Source organism: Danio rerio, chromosome 23, assembly GCF_052040795.2.
Source record: "Danio rerio strain M-AB ecotype USA chromosome 23, GRCz13ab, whole genome shotgun sequence".
In the NCBI taxonomy this organism is placed as follows: Eukaryota; Metazoa; Chordata; class Actinopteri; order Cypriniformes; family Danionidae; genus Danio; species Danio rerio.
The window spans coordinates 29,782,846-29,797,570 of record NC_141043.1 but is presented as its reverse complement, the minus strand read 5'-3'; the positions used below and the strand labels follow the sequence as shown (position 1 = coordinate 29,797,570).

The 14,725-nt window shown below is 32.7% G+C and overlaps 1 protein-coding gene across 1 annotated transcript in view; it reads left to right on the top strand.

The window, feature by feature from the left end:
• The window catches only part of adcy6b (adenylate cyclase 6b), a 101,078-nt gene extending 94,406 nt beyond the window's left edge, over window positions 1–6,672 (top strand). Inside the window, exons 22-23 of the mRNA XM_087307269.1 lie at window positions 1,949–2,073; window positions 4,237–6,672. Coding sequence (XP_087163395.1) covers window positions 1,949–2,073; window positions 4,237–4,365 — 254 coding nt within the window. The 3' untranslated portion in view covers window positions 4,366–6,672. The remainder of the gene's footprint in view (window positions 1–1,948; window positions 2,074–4,236) is intronic.
• The last annotated feature ends 8,053 nt before the right edge of the window (window positions 6,673–14,725 follow it).

Here is a 14,725-nt window from a genome sequence, read left to right as displayed (position 1 = left end):
TGGTAATTATAAATAGCTGAAGGTAAAATTATTCGATTTTTAATTCTTTTGAAAATGTTTTACAAGTGTTGTTGAACGGAGAGAACATATATTCAGTGCAATTTTAAACAAAATAGTTTTAACAGCTATTTTCTGTTACCTAGTATATTTGATCTTTGCCATGATGACAGTACATAATATTTTACTAGATATTTTGCAAGATTCTAGTATTCAGCTTAAAGTGACATTTAAAGGTTTAAATTGGTTAATTAGACAAGTTTGGTTAATTAGGCTAGTAGAATAAAAGTAGTTTTTAATTTTTAAAAACCATTTGAAGCTCAAAATCATTAGCCCCTTTAAGTTATATATTTCTGATAGTCTACAGAACAAACCATCATTATACATTTACTTGGCTAATTACACTAACCTGCCTAGTTAACACAATGAGCCTAATTAAGCCTTGAAATGTCACTTTAAGCTGTATAAAAGTGTCTTGAAAAATATCTAGTCAAATATTATTTACTGTCATCATGGCAAAGAAAAAATAAATCAGTCATTAGAGATGAGTTATTAAAACTGTTATGATTAGAAATGTGTTGAAAATCTGCTCTCCGTTAAACAGAAATTGGGGGAAAAAATAAACAGGGGAGCTAATAATTCAGAGAGGCTAAAAATTCTGACTTCAACAATATATATACAGTTGATGTCAGAATTATTAGCCCCTCTTTTTTCAAATTTCACAATATGTCTGAAAACATTTTTTTCTTCTGGAGAAAGTCTTATTTGTTTTACTTTGACTATAAACCATTTTAAGGTCAAAATTATTAGCCCCTTTAAGTTATATTTTTTTCAGTAGTCTACTGAACAAATATCGTTATACAATAACTTGCCTTATTACTTAAACCTGCCTAGTTAACCTAATTAACCTAGTCAAGCCTTTAAATGTGACTTTGAAATATATATATATATATATATATATATATATATATATATATATATATATATATATATATATACACACACAATTAAAGTCAGAATCCCAAATGATGGGGCTCATAATATTGACCTTAAAAATGTTTTATCTGTTGGCACAATAGCCTAGTGGTTTGCCTACATATAGTGCAATAGCATGTCAGGGCGTCCTGTGTTCGAATCCCAGCTCGAGGACATTTTCCTACCCTACCTCCTTCTCTCTCTCCAACTTCCCTTCCTGTCTAAATACTGTCCTATGTAATAAAGGCAAAAAGGCCAAAAAACAAAATCTTAAAAAAAAAAAAAAAACGTATAAACTGCTTTTATTCCAGCTGAACTAAATAAGATTTACAAAAATATCTATATAATAGGAAATACTGTGAATATGTCCTTGATCTGGTAAACATCACTCGAAAACATTTGGAACAAAATAAAGATTTCATAGGGTGGACAATAATTTTTTAACTGTTTAATGGGGAAAAAAAAAAGTCTCTCGTTAAGTTCTCTGGATTTAGAATGTATTACTTTAATACTGTGTTACTATAAAACTTTTTTTTATTATTCTGTAAACTACTGAAAACATTTTGACCTGATTTACAATAACAATTTGCAAGTTTTTGTTGTTGCGTGAAGTAACAAAAAGGTGGCATGATTTCAAACATGTTTAAATACATTTTTACACAACTTAATACTAATGTTTAACTGCAGAAGAGTTTGAATATTGCAAATTTTTGTTAAATTAAAAAAAAAAAAAAAAACTATTCCTATGTGATATTTGGAAGAAATGCACCTTTATATAATAAAACAAATACTAACACTTAAACCCAAACCCAGAGAATATCTCATGAATTTGATCATAGCCGCAGTATATATAATATAAAGTATACTCAACAAAATGTTCAGGCAAAGACGATGTTTCGAAAGTCTTGCAGCAGGGTCTCAGAGGCTCAGAGCTGCTTTATGAGACCAGACAGTGACTGATGTACTTTGGCCACAGGTTTGAACATTGGGCCAGTGGTTGCTGGTGTGATTGGAGCCAGAAAGCCTCAGTATGACATATGGGGTAACACGGTGAATGTGGCCAGTCGCATGGACAGCACAGGTGTTCCTGATCGTATCCAGGTAAACACAACATAATAAACTCTTTGCTTATACAAGACTATTGTTGGCAAAACAGCCTGGAATCCCTCATTCATTTCTGTCATTGAAATAGAACACAAAATAGATCATGCTGCAGAACGTTGTGCTTTGGTTGTATTTATAAAGATACTGCTGCCATCTATCGTTGTGTTACTGTCATTGCAGTTCAGCAGTTTAATGTTGGACAGTGGTTAGTTCACCCAAAAATACTCCCTATTCATTCTCCCTCTACCTTTATGAGTTTCTCTATTCTGTTAAGCACAAAAAAGATATTCTAAAGAAAGTTGAAAACCTGTAAATATTGACTTCCATAGTAGGAAAACAAATACAATAGAAGTCAATATTTGCAGGTTTTCATCGTTCTTTAAATGATCTTCTTTAGTGTTCAACAGAATAAAGAAACTCCTCATGAATTTGCAATCACTTCAGGGAGAGAAAACATTAATTTTCAGATTTTCAACATTTAAAGTGTACTGTTCTCTCTCCGTGTGTGTGTGTGTGTGTGTGTGTGTGTGTGTGTGTGTGTGTGTGTGTGTGTGTGTGTGTGTGTGTGTGTGTGTGTGTTTATATAATTTATAAACTATTTTATAAATTATTTTCATTATAATTTATTTTTTATTTTATATTACAAATATTTAATTTATTACTGAATTTATTTATTTATTTATTTATTTATTTATGTGTTTTGATTCAGTTTGCATGCTGTCCACATTGAATTAAGTTGATGTTAACAGATTTTTTTTAATATCATTCAATGCTGATAACTATGGAAGCCCGTTTCCGCCATGAAATAAAATTAAAAAAATTTGCAAGTCATAACAATGACTTACTTATTATAATGAGATACTTTCTCATTATCAGATACTTTCCTGTAATATTGACTTAACATCTCGTAATAATGACAGAGTTTCTTATAATAATGACTTATTTTCTTGTAATAATGACTTTTCTCATTATAATGGCTTACTGTGTTTGTGAGAAACACAAAAGTTAAAAAATAGACATATTTATTACAATTCCTATATGTAAAGTTGAAGTCAGAATTATTAGCCTCCCTGTTTATTTTTTTTCCCCAATGTCTGTTTAACGGAGAGCAGATTTTTTCCAACACATTTATAAACATAATTGTTTTAATAACTCATTTCTAATAACTGATCCATTTTATCTTTGCCATGATGACAGTAAATATTTTTTTACTAGAAAAATTTCAAGACACTTCTATACAGCTTAAAGAGACATTTAAAGGCTTAATTGGGGTAATTTAGGTTAACTAGGCAGGTTAGTGTAATCAGGCAAGTTATTTTATAATGAAAGTTTGTTCTGAAGACTATCGAAAAAATATATAGCCTAAAGGGGCTATTCATTTTGTCCTTAAAATGATGTTTAAAAAGTGTAAAACTTTTATTTTTTTATTCTAAAAATCTTTTATTCTGGACTAAATAAAACTAAGAAGACTTTCTCCTGAAGAAAAAAATATTAACAGACATACTGTGACTATTTTCTTGCTCTGTTAAACATCATTTGGGAAATATTTCTAAAAGAAGAAAAAAATCAAAGGGGGGCTAATAATTCTGACTTCAACTGTATATGTAATTTTGTAGTGTTTATTATAATGGTTTATCTAGGAATTTTATTTTTGATGCATGTCTATACAGTACCTCTAGTACTGCAATCATGCACTTCCTCTTTCACTTTATGGCAGGCTAGAAATAAATTTGGTGTACACTGTAAAAAAATATCTTTTAATTGACAGTTTTCCATTATTTTATTATTTTATTTGCACTTATTTATGCTTTTGAATTGCATTATGGGACCTTGATCTTACCTATAATAGCTTTTGATGTTGAATAGTTTGAGAATTGAGTTGTATTGACATTTTTAAGTGATATATTGTTTGGTTTGTTGTAAATTACACTACCAAAACCTGGCAATACACTGCCAGTACATTTCTGTTATTTTACAAACTTATTCTCTCTGTATTATTTCTTAAACAACATCTTGTCTCAAATTACAGAGATAAAACTCCCATAATGCAATTCACAAGCATTAATAAACAGAAAACTCACGTGAATCACAAAATACATGTTAATTTACAGATATCTTTACAGTCAATGCATAATAAAAGTTTCTTCTTTACCCCTACAGGTGACCACAGATTTGTACCATGTCCTAGAAAGTAAGGGCTACCAGCTGGAATGTCGTGGACTGGTAAAAGTGAAGGGGAAAGGAGATATGACCACTTACTTCCTCAACAGTGGTCCTGTCTGCAGTTAACACTGACCAAATGCTTCTCCATGCACTGAAATGCAGAAAGGACGACTCAAGACTCTGAATGGCATTTGAGCAGAACCAAATATAGAACCACTCGCGAACAATGACGTGGTATTTATATATGCACCTATTGGGAATAATGAAGTACGCTCTATCTGGAAGACTGAATAAAGAACTGTTGCCTTAGAAGGAGAGGATTATGAAGAAAAAGCCGTTTTTTTATTATTATTATTTTGTGGAAAGACTTCTTCCATACCAAAATTTGAATTCTTTATTTATTTTAACAGGTTTTAAACTGTGTAAATAAAAAAAATGGTTATATATGCAAGCAACAAAAAGCAAGAAGAACCTGACCAAAGAACAAAGTATATGAAATAGGAACTCTCTAACCAAGTGAAACTGTTTGAAATGTCTGAAGTGTTATTCATTTTTGTCACACTCTATTATAAACACTGAAGCAAAAAATACATCTGTCTTCATCGAAGGCCTTAGAAACAAGAACTTTAATTCCTTGTATTTCCAGTTTATGTGATTTATGAGTAATCAACGTTTTCCTTTTCAGTATTTATGTAAAAAAAATGAAGGACAAGAATGGTACTGGACAATTTTACTTGTCGTTGGTTTGTTTATACACTCACTGGCCACTTTATAGGGTACACCTGTCCAACTGCTCATTAACGCAAATTTCTAATGAGGCGATCACATTGCAGCAACTCATGCATTTAGGCATGTAGACATGGTCCAGATTATCTGCTGCAGTTCAAACCGAGCATCAGAATGGGGGAAGAAAGATGATTTATGTGACTTTGAACGTGGCATTTTTTTATTTTTTGGTGCTAGGCAGGCTGGTCTGAGAATTTCAGAAACTGCTAATCTACTGGGATTTTCACGCACAACCACCTCTAGGATTTACAGAGAATGATTCAAAAAAGAGAAAACACACAGGCTCACCAAAATTGGACCATAGAGATTGGAAATACGTTGCCTGGTCTGATGAGTCTCGATTTCTGCTGCGACTTTCGGATGGTAGGGTCAGAATTTGGCATCAACAACATGAAAGCATGGATCCATTCTGCCTCGTGTCAACGGTTCAGATTGCCGATGAAGGTGAAATGGTGTGGGGGATATTTTCTTTGGGCCCATTAGTACCAACTGAGCATCGTGTCAACGCCACAAACTGACTGTAGCTGACTGTATCCCTTTATGACCACAATGTACCCATTGTCTGATGGCTACTTTCAGCAGGATAACCAATCATGTCATAAAGCATAAATCATCTCAGACTGGTTTCTTGAACATGAGAATGAGTTCACTGTACTCAAATGGCCTCCACAGTCACCGGAGCTCAATCCAATAGAGCACCTTTAGGATGTGGTGGATTGGGAGATTCACATCATGGATGTGCAGCCGACAAATCTGCCACAACTGTGTGATGCCATCATGCCAATATCAACCAAAATCTCTGAGGGATATTTCTAGTACCTTGTTGAATCTATGCCAAGAAGGATTAAGGCAGTTCTGAACACAAAAGAGCTCCAACCTGGTACTAGTAAGGTGTACCTAATAATGTGGCCAGTGAGTGTATGTGTGGATGGTTTGTCTGAATGTGCGTCTTTAAATGGCAAAAAAAGCTCACTGTGAGGTTTCTAGAATTATTTTTTTGTTTGCCAGATTAAGTGCTAATTGGACTAAATTATTCTTACTTGTGTGTTCATTTGTTAACTGACGTCATTTCACTTTCATTCAAGTTTCTAAATGTGTTACACCAATCTAAGCTCTTAATTTGTTCCTTTAGACATAAATGAAGAAAATGAACCCAAATATGGCATAGCCTTCGTATAATTCCAGCAAAGTTTAGTCAGCAGTGGTTAAAGCTTTCTTAAAATCCTTGTAAATATGTGGCGATGTGCTGAGAGAGGCCTGTTGGGTTTAGCAGTTGCTGACAAAAGTGGCTGGACTGCAAAAAGTTCGTTTGTTTGACAGTGTTCAGCATTTCCTCATGAGCGCTTTAAATCATGTTTGCTTTTTTTTTTTCAATTATGCAATTACCGGTCAAACGCATAGGTTAGCTCTGCAGCGGAGTGTTTTTGTACCATTCCCACTGTATAGATACAGATTTGATTTTACAATTGTGTTAAACAGAAGTATCCCTCCCCTTAATGTGCATTTTCAAATATGTTTAACATGTTTACCTTGTTACTGACATGAAAGCACATATGGTTTTTAATTCAAATGTTTGTGGTACATGGATCTTTCAGGACCTTTTCCACTAAAAAGGTGGAAAATCAATAAATTGGGTGTTTTATTAAAGCGTAATGTCTCAATAACTCGTCCGCCCAACATTAGATTGTGTAAACTGTCATTAGTTTTTTTTTTAAGGGCACCTATTTTACCCCTTTTACAAGATGTAAGATAAGCCTTTCGTGTCTCCAGAATCTGTCTGTAAAGTTTCAGCTCAAAATACTCATCAGATTATTTATTTTAGCCTCCAGAATCTTCCCATTTTTGGTATCTGAGTACATTGTAGCTGTTTTTGTAGCCTGTGACTTTAAATGCAAATGAGCTGCTTTTCCTGCAATACATCAGATAAACAGCAGTCAGTGATTGAGACTAAAATACACTGAAATTAAAGCTAAAATACAGCTCATTAGTCATTATTTTATGTATTTGTGGTGGAGTTTATTCAAGCCTTTCTGAAACAATGAGTCACACACTGTTGTTTGTAGTACACACACACACACACACACACACACACACACACATATATATATATATATATATATATATATATATATATATATATATATATATATATATATATATATATATATATGTATGTATGTATATGTATATATGTATATGTATATATTTATACAACAGTTCTGTCTGGTTCTTGAATCTGATTAACTGATAGCTGTACGATATTTTGCCAGTAACATCACATAAAGGCCTCTTCACCCTTCACCTCTGTGTATTACTCCACCCACATACAGCAAGCAACAAGCAGAGATGCTACAGTTATTATAACAAATATTACTGTTGTTAGACAACAAAATGTACTTTTGAGGGGGTTTTTAGTTAAGAATGTAGTTGCTTAGATTGCAACTATGCACTTCATTTGAAAAAACAGTGCCCATTTTAAAATATTTACAATTTCTGAGAGCTCATCGGTGGCTAAAGGCGGTTGATGTTGTCTATCCACAAGATGGCGCAAGAACCGCATAATAAGCCCTTGCTCAGTGTGTTCTCTAAAAAGCTAAAAAACGGCAGCCTCATGGTTTTTAAGTTGGACCGGATCGAGTCAGTGAGAAGCTTGGAATAAGAAGCTGGATTCAGCCTTGTCCCTCCTTATCGCAAACACAACAGAAGTCTGGTGAGAAATCTCTTTGGACAGATGGCATTTCATGTCATGTTCAGCCTTATAATCTTAAAATGTGAGCAAAATTGGCTGTTTTGTCATCACCTTTAGGGGGTCACACACCAGAAGCGCCGCTTCACATTACGCTATAGAGAATCATTCAAATACTAGCTCTTAAGGGGCGTTGGTGAATTAGTAACGGCTTCTGCTGTTCTGACGTCAGCGGCAGATGTGAATGAATGGCAGAAGAAAGTAGTTCCTAAAAAAAGGGTTTTAGACTCTTTGTGTTTGATTTTTGCCGTGGAACTGTTGTATAAACGCAAAATCACACTCGTAGCAGTGTGCTATGGCTGTATATCAACACACGCCTCCCACCAGTGCTGATAAACAGCCATAGCACACTGCTACGAGTGTGATATTGCTCATATATATTTTAGCGTTTACTGACACCATGCGATTGTGGTATTTATAGCAGTTATGAATTACATAGCGATTTTACTGTCTTTATTATAAACATGCTCTGTTTTAAAAACATTTTAAACAATAAAAATCTGAGTTAGAACAGACTTTTTTATTATTTATATATTTTTTATTTATATAACATATATTATTTGCACAACAATGTTCTCTGGGCATGTGTATACATGTTATTATGAAAACATGGTGCCTCTCTATCAATTCGGGCGAGGAAAATTGCACTCCTACATTACACTGCATTGGGCCTTAAAATCACTGAGATTTGGGACCTATTATATATTGAGAAATTTTAAAAAAGAGACCTGTCGGGTTGCTATCACTCCAATATGACAGTGGACACACTATACAGTACATATAGACAATTCTCTCCAAACAACTTACAAAACTGATTTTCATCATAGGTGTTCTTTAAGTGACTAAAAGTCATTGTCCTAAAGTAGCATATAAAATATAATCTGGAAAAAAAATGTTTAACAATAATATTTTGTTAAGACATCAAATTGCATTTCCAAAAGTGGTTATATACAGAGAATAAATACAATTGGTGTCTTAATTGTTTCAAATAATTGTAAAAATAAATATAAAAATAACATTTTAAATAAATATATAAAAAATCTAAAAATTGATGAAACAAGGTCACCCTTGTTCAGCGTAAATAAAAATAAATGTAAAGATTACGAATCATTAAAAGCAACTTTACTGTCAATAAACCCACATGCCTTTAAATTAAGTAAATGAAAATGTGCATAATAGGTCACTTGTTCGAGCACCGACTGGTTCAGTTGGCATTTCTGTGTGTAGACATATGCTATGGGTGAATTGAATGAGATAAATTGGCCGTAGTGTATGCGTAAATGCATGAGTGTTTCCCAGTGTTGGGTTGCAGCTGAAAGGGCATTTGCTGTGTAAAACATGCTGGATAAGTTGGCAGTTCATAATAGGTTATTAAAAGTTTACTGCCTTTTTTTAAGTCAACTTGTCACATTTGAAAATAATAGTTTAGATCTGTATTAATCCTTTTGAGGCAATTTATTCTGACGTATGTTATAATAAACATTTTTTATTCAGTTTTTTGTCAGTTGTTAGTTTTTTTCCCCAATTTCTGTTTAATGGAGATAAGATTTTTGAACACATTTCTAAACATAGTTTTAATAACTCATTTCTAATAACTGATTATTTTATCTTTGCCATGACAGTAAATAATAATAGACTAGATATTTTTTCAAGACACTTCTATACAGCTTAAAGTTATATTAAAAGGCTTAACTAGGGTAAATAGGTTAACTAGGCAGGTTAGTGTAATTAGGCAAGTTATTATATATCGATGGTTTGTTCTGTAGACTATAAGAAAAAAATATAACTTAAAGGGGCTAATAATTTTGACCTTAAAATGGTGTTTAAAAAATTACAAACTGCTTTTATTCTAGCCGAAATAAAACAAATAATGCTTTCTCCAAAAGAAAAAAAAATATTCTAAGACATTCTGTGAAAATTTTCTTGTTCTGTTAAACATCATTTGGGAAATAGTTGAAAAGGAAAAACAAATTTAAAAGGGGCTAATAATTCCAATAGTATCTGGATGCAGCCTTTATGATGCAAGCTGAGATTGCATCACTCAGCGATGCAATCTCAGACACAATGCACTCAATGGAGTGAGTGACGTCACTGTGATGGTTAGGGGTGGGGTTAGGTGAGTACAGTAAAAAGCAATGGATGCAGCTCAGATTGCACTGCACCAGGTCTGCATCCAGACCCCTCTCAATATTTTGACTTTACTGTACATAGCATATAAAATGGACACACTCAACATTATTAATACTAACACTTAACATCACTTACACACCAAAATTATAAGAGATTTATTCACTTATTTAAAGTTAATTTGTCACATTTTAGATATAATGAGTTTACATATCTAAATTATATTATATTATATTAAATATTTTCAGATCTAAATGCTTTTTAAAGTTTGCATGAAATAATGTTATTTAGCGTAACCAATCTATTAATGTAAAAATTAAACAACATACTTATTTTGCCCTAATGTAATTAAAATAAACTTTGATCTATTTAAAAATTTCACATTTTTCATATTTTTTTATACATTTTTAGCTTGAATATTTGACAAGTAGTTTCCTTTTAGTGAATGTTTAACATACATTTGAGAAAAGTTGCCATACTAGATCTGTTCTCATAATAAAATCTAAAATTAAATACAATTTTGGGACATAATAATCAGTCATTAAAGTTACAACAGAAAAAAAAAACTTTAAAATGTATTAGATTTTAATATAAATATATATTTGATAAATAATGTATTTAATATATATTTAATGCACTATGAATTTACCATTGCTAAATTATTCACTCTAAAAAAAAAGCTGGGTTCCACACAATCCCTTCATGTTGTCCCAACACAAATCAATTAAGTGAACATAGTAGGCTAATTGTTTTAACAAATTTAGGTGGTTTCCCAGAGATGGGTTGCGGCTGGAGGGACATCCGCTGCGTAAAAACTTGCTGGATAAGTTGGCAGTTCATTCCACTGTGGCGACGCCGTATTAATAAAGGGACAAAGCCAACAAGAAAATGAATGAATGAATGAATTTAGGTGGATTAAACATAAAACCCTTAAGTTGTCCCTAAAATTAGGTTAAAAAATTGTGTTGTTTCAGATAATTAGCTTGAACAAGCAGCAAAAAAATGAATAAATAATTTTTTGATTGTTGAGAACCTTTACTTCGCAACATTTATTGGCTACTGTAACAAGCGAATTGAATACACTTTAAAGTAAGCTATCAGGTGTACAGGCAGGCCATTGTTGGCTGTGAGCGTCTCTGCTGATTGTTGTGTTAATGGACTCTTCTCTTTGTTCGTACTCAGCTTGCTGTCTTTTCTTCAAGTAGCCTGCAGTGTCAGTCTCATGTCAGTCGATAGTCTGCAATCACAATTCTCTCCAAAAGAAATGCCGACCTTATTTCCTCTCGGTCTGCCTTTCTCTGATGACTGAATAAATCTGGATTCTGTTACACGTCCGCGACACAAGAGGCAGTGAATTTAATTGCGTCCCTGTTAATTATTTATGTCTGTTGAGGTATAGGCTAGTTTGTTAACATCCTTTCCTTAACCTTAATTAAGTAATTGACGTCATTGGAGTTTTTAAGGGATTAATAAAAGTTTCTAAACGGTCTACGTGTCTTGAAGAAGAAAACTGGATTTATAGCTGGATGAAAATCTTCGGTCCTCAGTTAAATGGTTTTGAACAAATCTTTAAGTGAATCATTCTCGTTCACTGACTCGTTCATCTGAGTCTCTTTTATCCCAGTCTTCATCAAGTGCGCTTTCTTGAAGAATCACTTTCCTCAGTGAACGAGTCAGTGTTTAGAGTCTGAACTACATATGAATTCAAATGAGAGACTTGTTTTGTATGGGATTCCAAAGTGGACTGAATTAGAAATCATATGTTGGCTCAGCTGCACGGTGGCTCACAGCAAGAAGCTCGCTGGTTCGAGTCTCGGCTGGGTTAGTTGGCATTTCTGTATGGAGTTTGCATGTTCTCCCCGTGTTTGCTTGGGTTTCCTCCGGGTGCTAAAGACATGTGCTATAGTCCAAGGACATTTGCTATACGTGAATTGGGTAAGTGAATGAGTGTGTATAGCTGTTTCCCAGTGACGGTTTGCAGCTGGAGGGGCATCCCATGTGTAAAACATATTCAGAATAAGTTTCTCATGGTGACTCCAGATTAATAAAATGACTAAGCCGAAAAGAAAATGAATGAATGAATAAATCAAATGTAAAAATGCAAATATGAATAAATAAATGAAGCTACATATAAAAGTAAACATTTTTATTCAGATCTTTATTTAAATGGCATTTTCCACATTTATTTATGCTTTACTTTATATCTCAATTTATTTATTATTACTTTAATCTACTATCACATTTATTTATTTATTTACATATTTATTTCTTCATGTCTTTCTTTTCACGTGTAGGCTATTTATTTCTACAAGTGTTTATTTCCACATTTATTTATTTATTCATTTCTTTATCTTTAAAGGGGGGGATGTTTCAGTGAGGGTAACGATTTAAATAAATAAATGAATAAATAAATGTGTAAATGAAAATATAAATGTACAAATCTATAAAAGCAGAAATAAATAGAGAAATAACATAAAGAAGAAATGTAGAAAAAAAACAAATACATAAATAAGCATATTATTATTGTACTTAACTTATATTTGCTTTTTAGATGTATTAATATTGAAATTTGTGTGTGTGTGTGCATTTAATTGTCAGCATTGGTATTACATTTTTCTGAGCATCTTGTTTGTAAATGTTGGTCCACTGCCTAAAGGGTATATTTTTTAGCACAGGAAACAAGAGAGAAAGAGGTGTAAACTGGTGTGTAAAAACATCTAAGGGCCTTTTTCCTTTTAAGTTTCTAGTTTCACAACATGTCACAGACAGCAGTTGGGGAAAGAAAACGTTAAAGACAACTTTATTTAGTCGTTTGTCTACTAAAAACAGATTAAAGGGACAGTTTGCACAAATTAAATTTCTTTTATTTATTTTTTTCTTAAAATATTTTAGCTGAAGCTCTCAAATACACATACAACCATAACCATAACATGGCTCCTCTCAATACTGTTTTTACAAATATTTAGCTTCTGCAAGGAATTGAACATTATTACCTGTAAACAATCACCCTGAGAAATCAAATATTCACAACACTGCAATGTGAGATTCATTGCATGGGTGCAAACATACATGTAAGCTGATGCTATTTGTTTACAGCTTTAGCATTTGCAACATCTAAGCACACATGCATCCTCCCGCCCACTGCATTGTAAACAAACAGCATCAGCATATTTGTGATTTTTTTTATAGAAACATTGCTCTTCAGAGTCACAAACACACTATGTTTCTTTACTTAAGCAGATAAAAAAAATTATTACAATAGTCATTTACAAGGGTGACCTGGCCTAGAGGTGCACAAAACATGACTTATGAAAAAAAAAAATATATATATATATATATAAATAAATATGAATATAAATTACATATAAATATAAAACTAATAGTATATTATTACAGTGCTCAGCATAATTGAGAACACCCCATTCATCTTGAAAATGAATATTTTTATCCATTTCTCAGTGAATAGGCAATCTATTTTGGTGTTTTAAAAAACAGATTTATTAAACAGATATTCATTCATACATTCATTGTCTTTTCGGCTTAGTCCCTTTATTAATCTGGGGTCGCCACAGCGGAATGAACCGCCAACTTATCCAGCACATGTTTTGTGCCGCGGTTGCCCTTCCTGCCTCAACCCATTCATGATAGATTTGTGAGGGGTGAACTTGTATAGTAATCACCTTATATTACATTGTTTATTACCATTGTCACTAAATCATTAAGGGTGCACAGTTTCAGCTAAAATAGTTTAATGATAGACATAAGAAATAAGCAATATCTTGGAAGGCTAAGCTAATTTGCATTTGCATGTTAATTTTAAAAGAGACACTGGTGGATTGAAAAAAAATTTAATAAAATTACGCAAACATGTCCACATGTATAAACAAGGGTTAACGGAATAATAAAATAAAAAACATTAATTTGAAGAGCACCATCCCTTTATGCATCACATTAAACTTTAGAACTCACAAAATAAATACTGCTACATTCAGGCACACCCATGTGAGCCAATAGTATCTGTATGCAGCCTTGATGATGCAAGCTGAGACTGCAAATATTTTGTACTGTCTGGAGCCAGCACCTAAACTTTTCACTCATTATAGCACATGTGCTGCTGATGATGTGACAATAAAAGTGATTTGATTTGATTTGATTTGAAAATATGTCAGTCAATAAGTCTTTCCTGGATTCATGGTATTCCCTCAGAACTGAAGAAATTATTAGAAAATGATATAGTTCAAAATACAAATTCAGATTTTAGTCTGAAACTGGAAGGTATGAATATAAAAGAAAGATGTAATAATTATCTTAGAATGATTTGCCAGATGGTCAGTGTTTCTTCAGCCATTAATTTTCGGAGATCACAATTTCAAGATGTCAACTGGAACGAGACTTTTAAGATTCTTAAAAGTTTCTTTGGTACTTTTTGGTACAGTATATACCGCCACTGTGGATGGATTTTTTGGCACTGTAAATAAACACCACCTTGCATGACAGTGCTTTGAGAGAAAGCCATCAATTTTGATCCTTACGAACTCACATTTCTCCCCCTGAAGACGAGCTGGTGGGCTTATTTTCATTACATTTCCAGTCGTTTTTGTATAACAGAATTAGAGAGGCATCATTTAAAATTGTTCATCGTATTCATCCTGTAAAACAGGTAAACTCTACATTTTGTAAAGATGTTGATTTAAAATGTGCTTTCTATTGTTCAATTATTTTATGATTGTATTTATACACAATTATTTTGGTGTGATCTTTTATTTTTTGTTAACCAGAGTAAGAATATTGCTGTGGAATTCAAAGAAAAAGATGAGAATACAATTG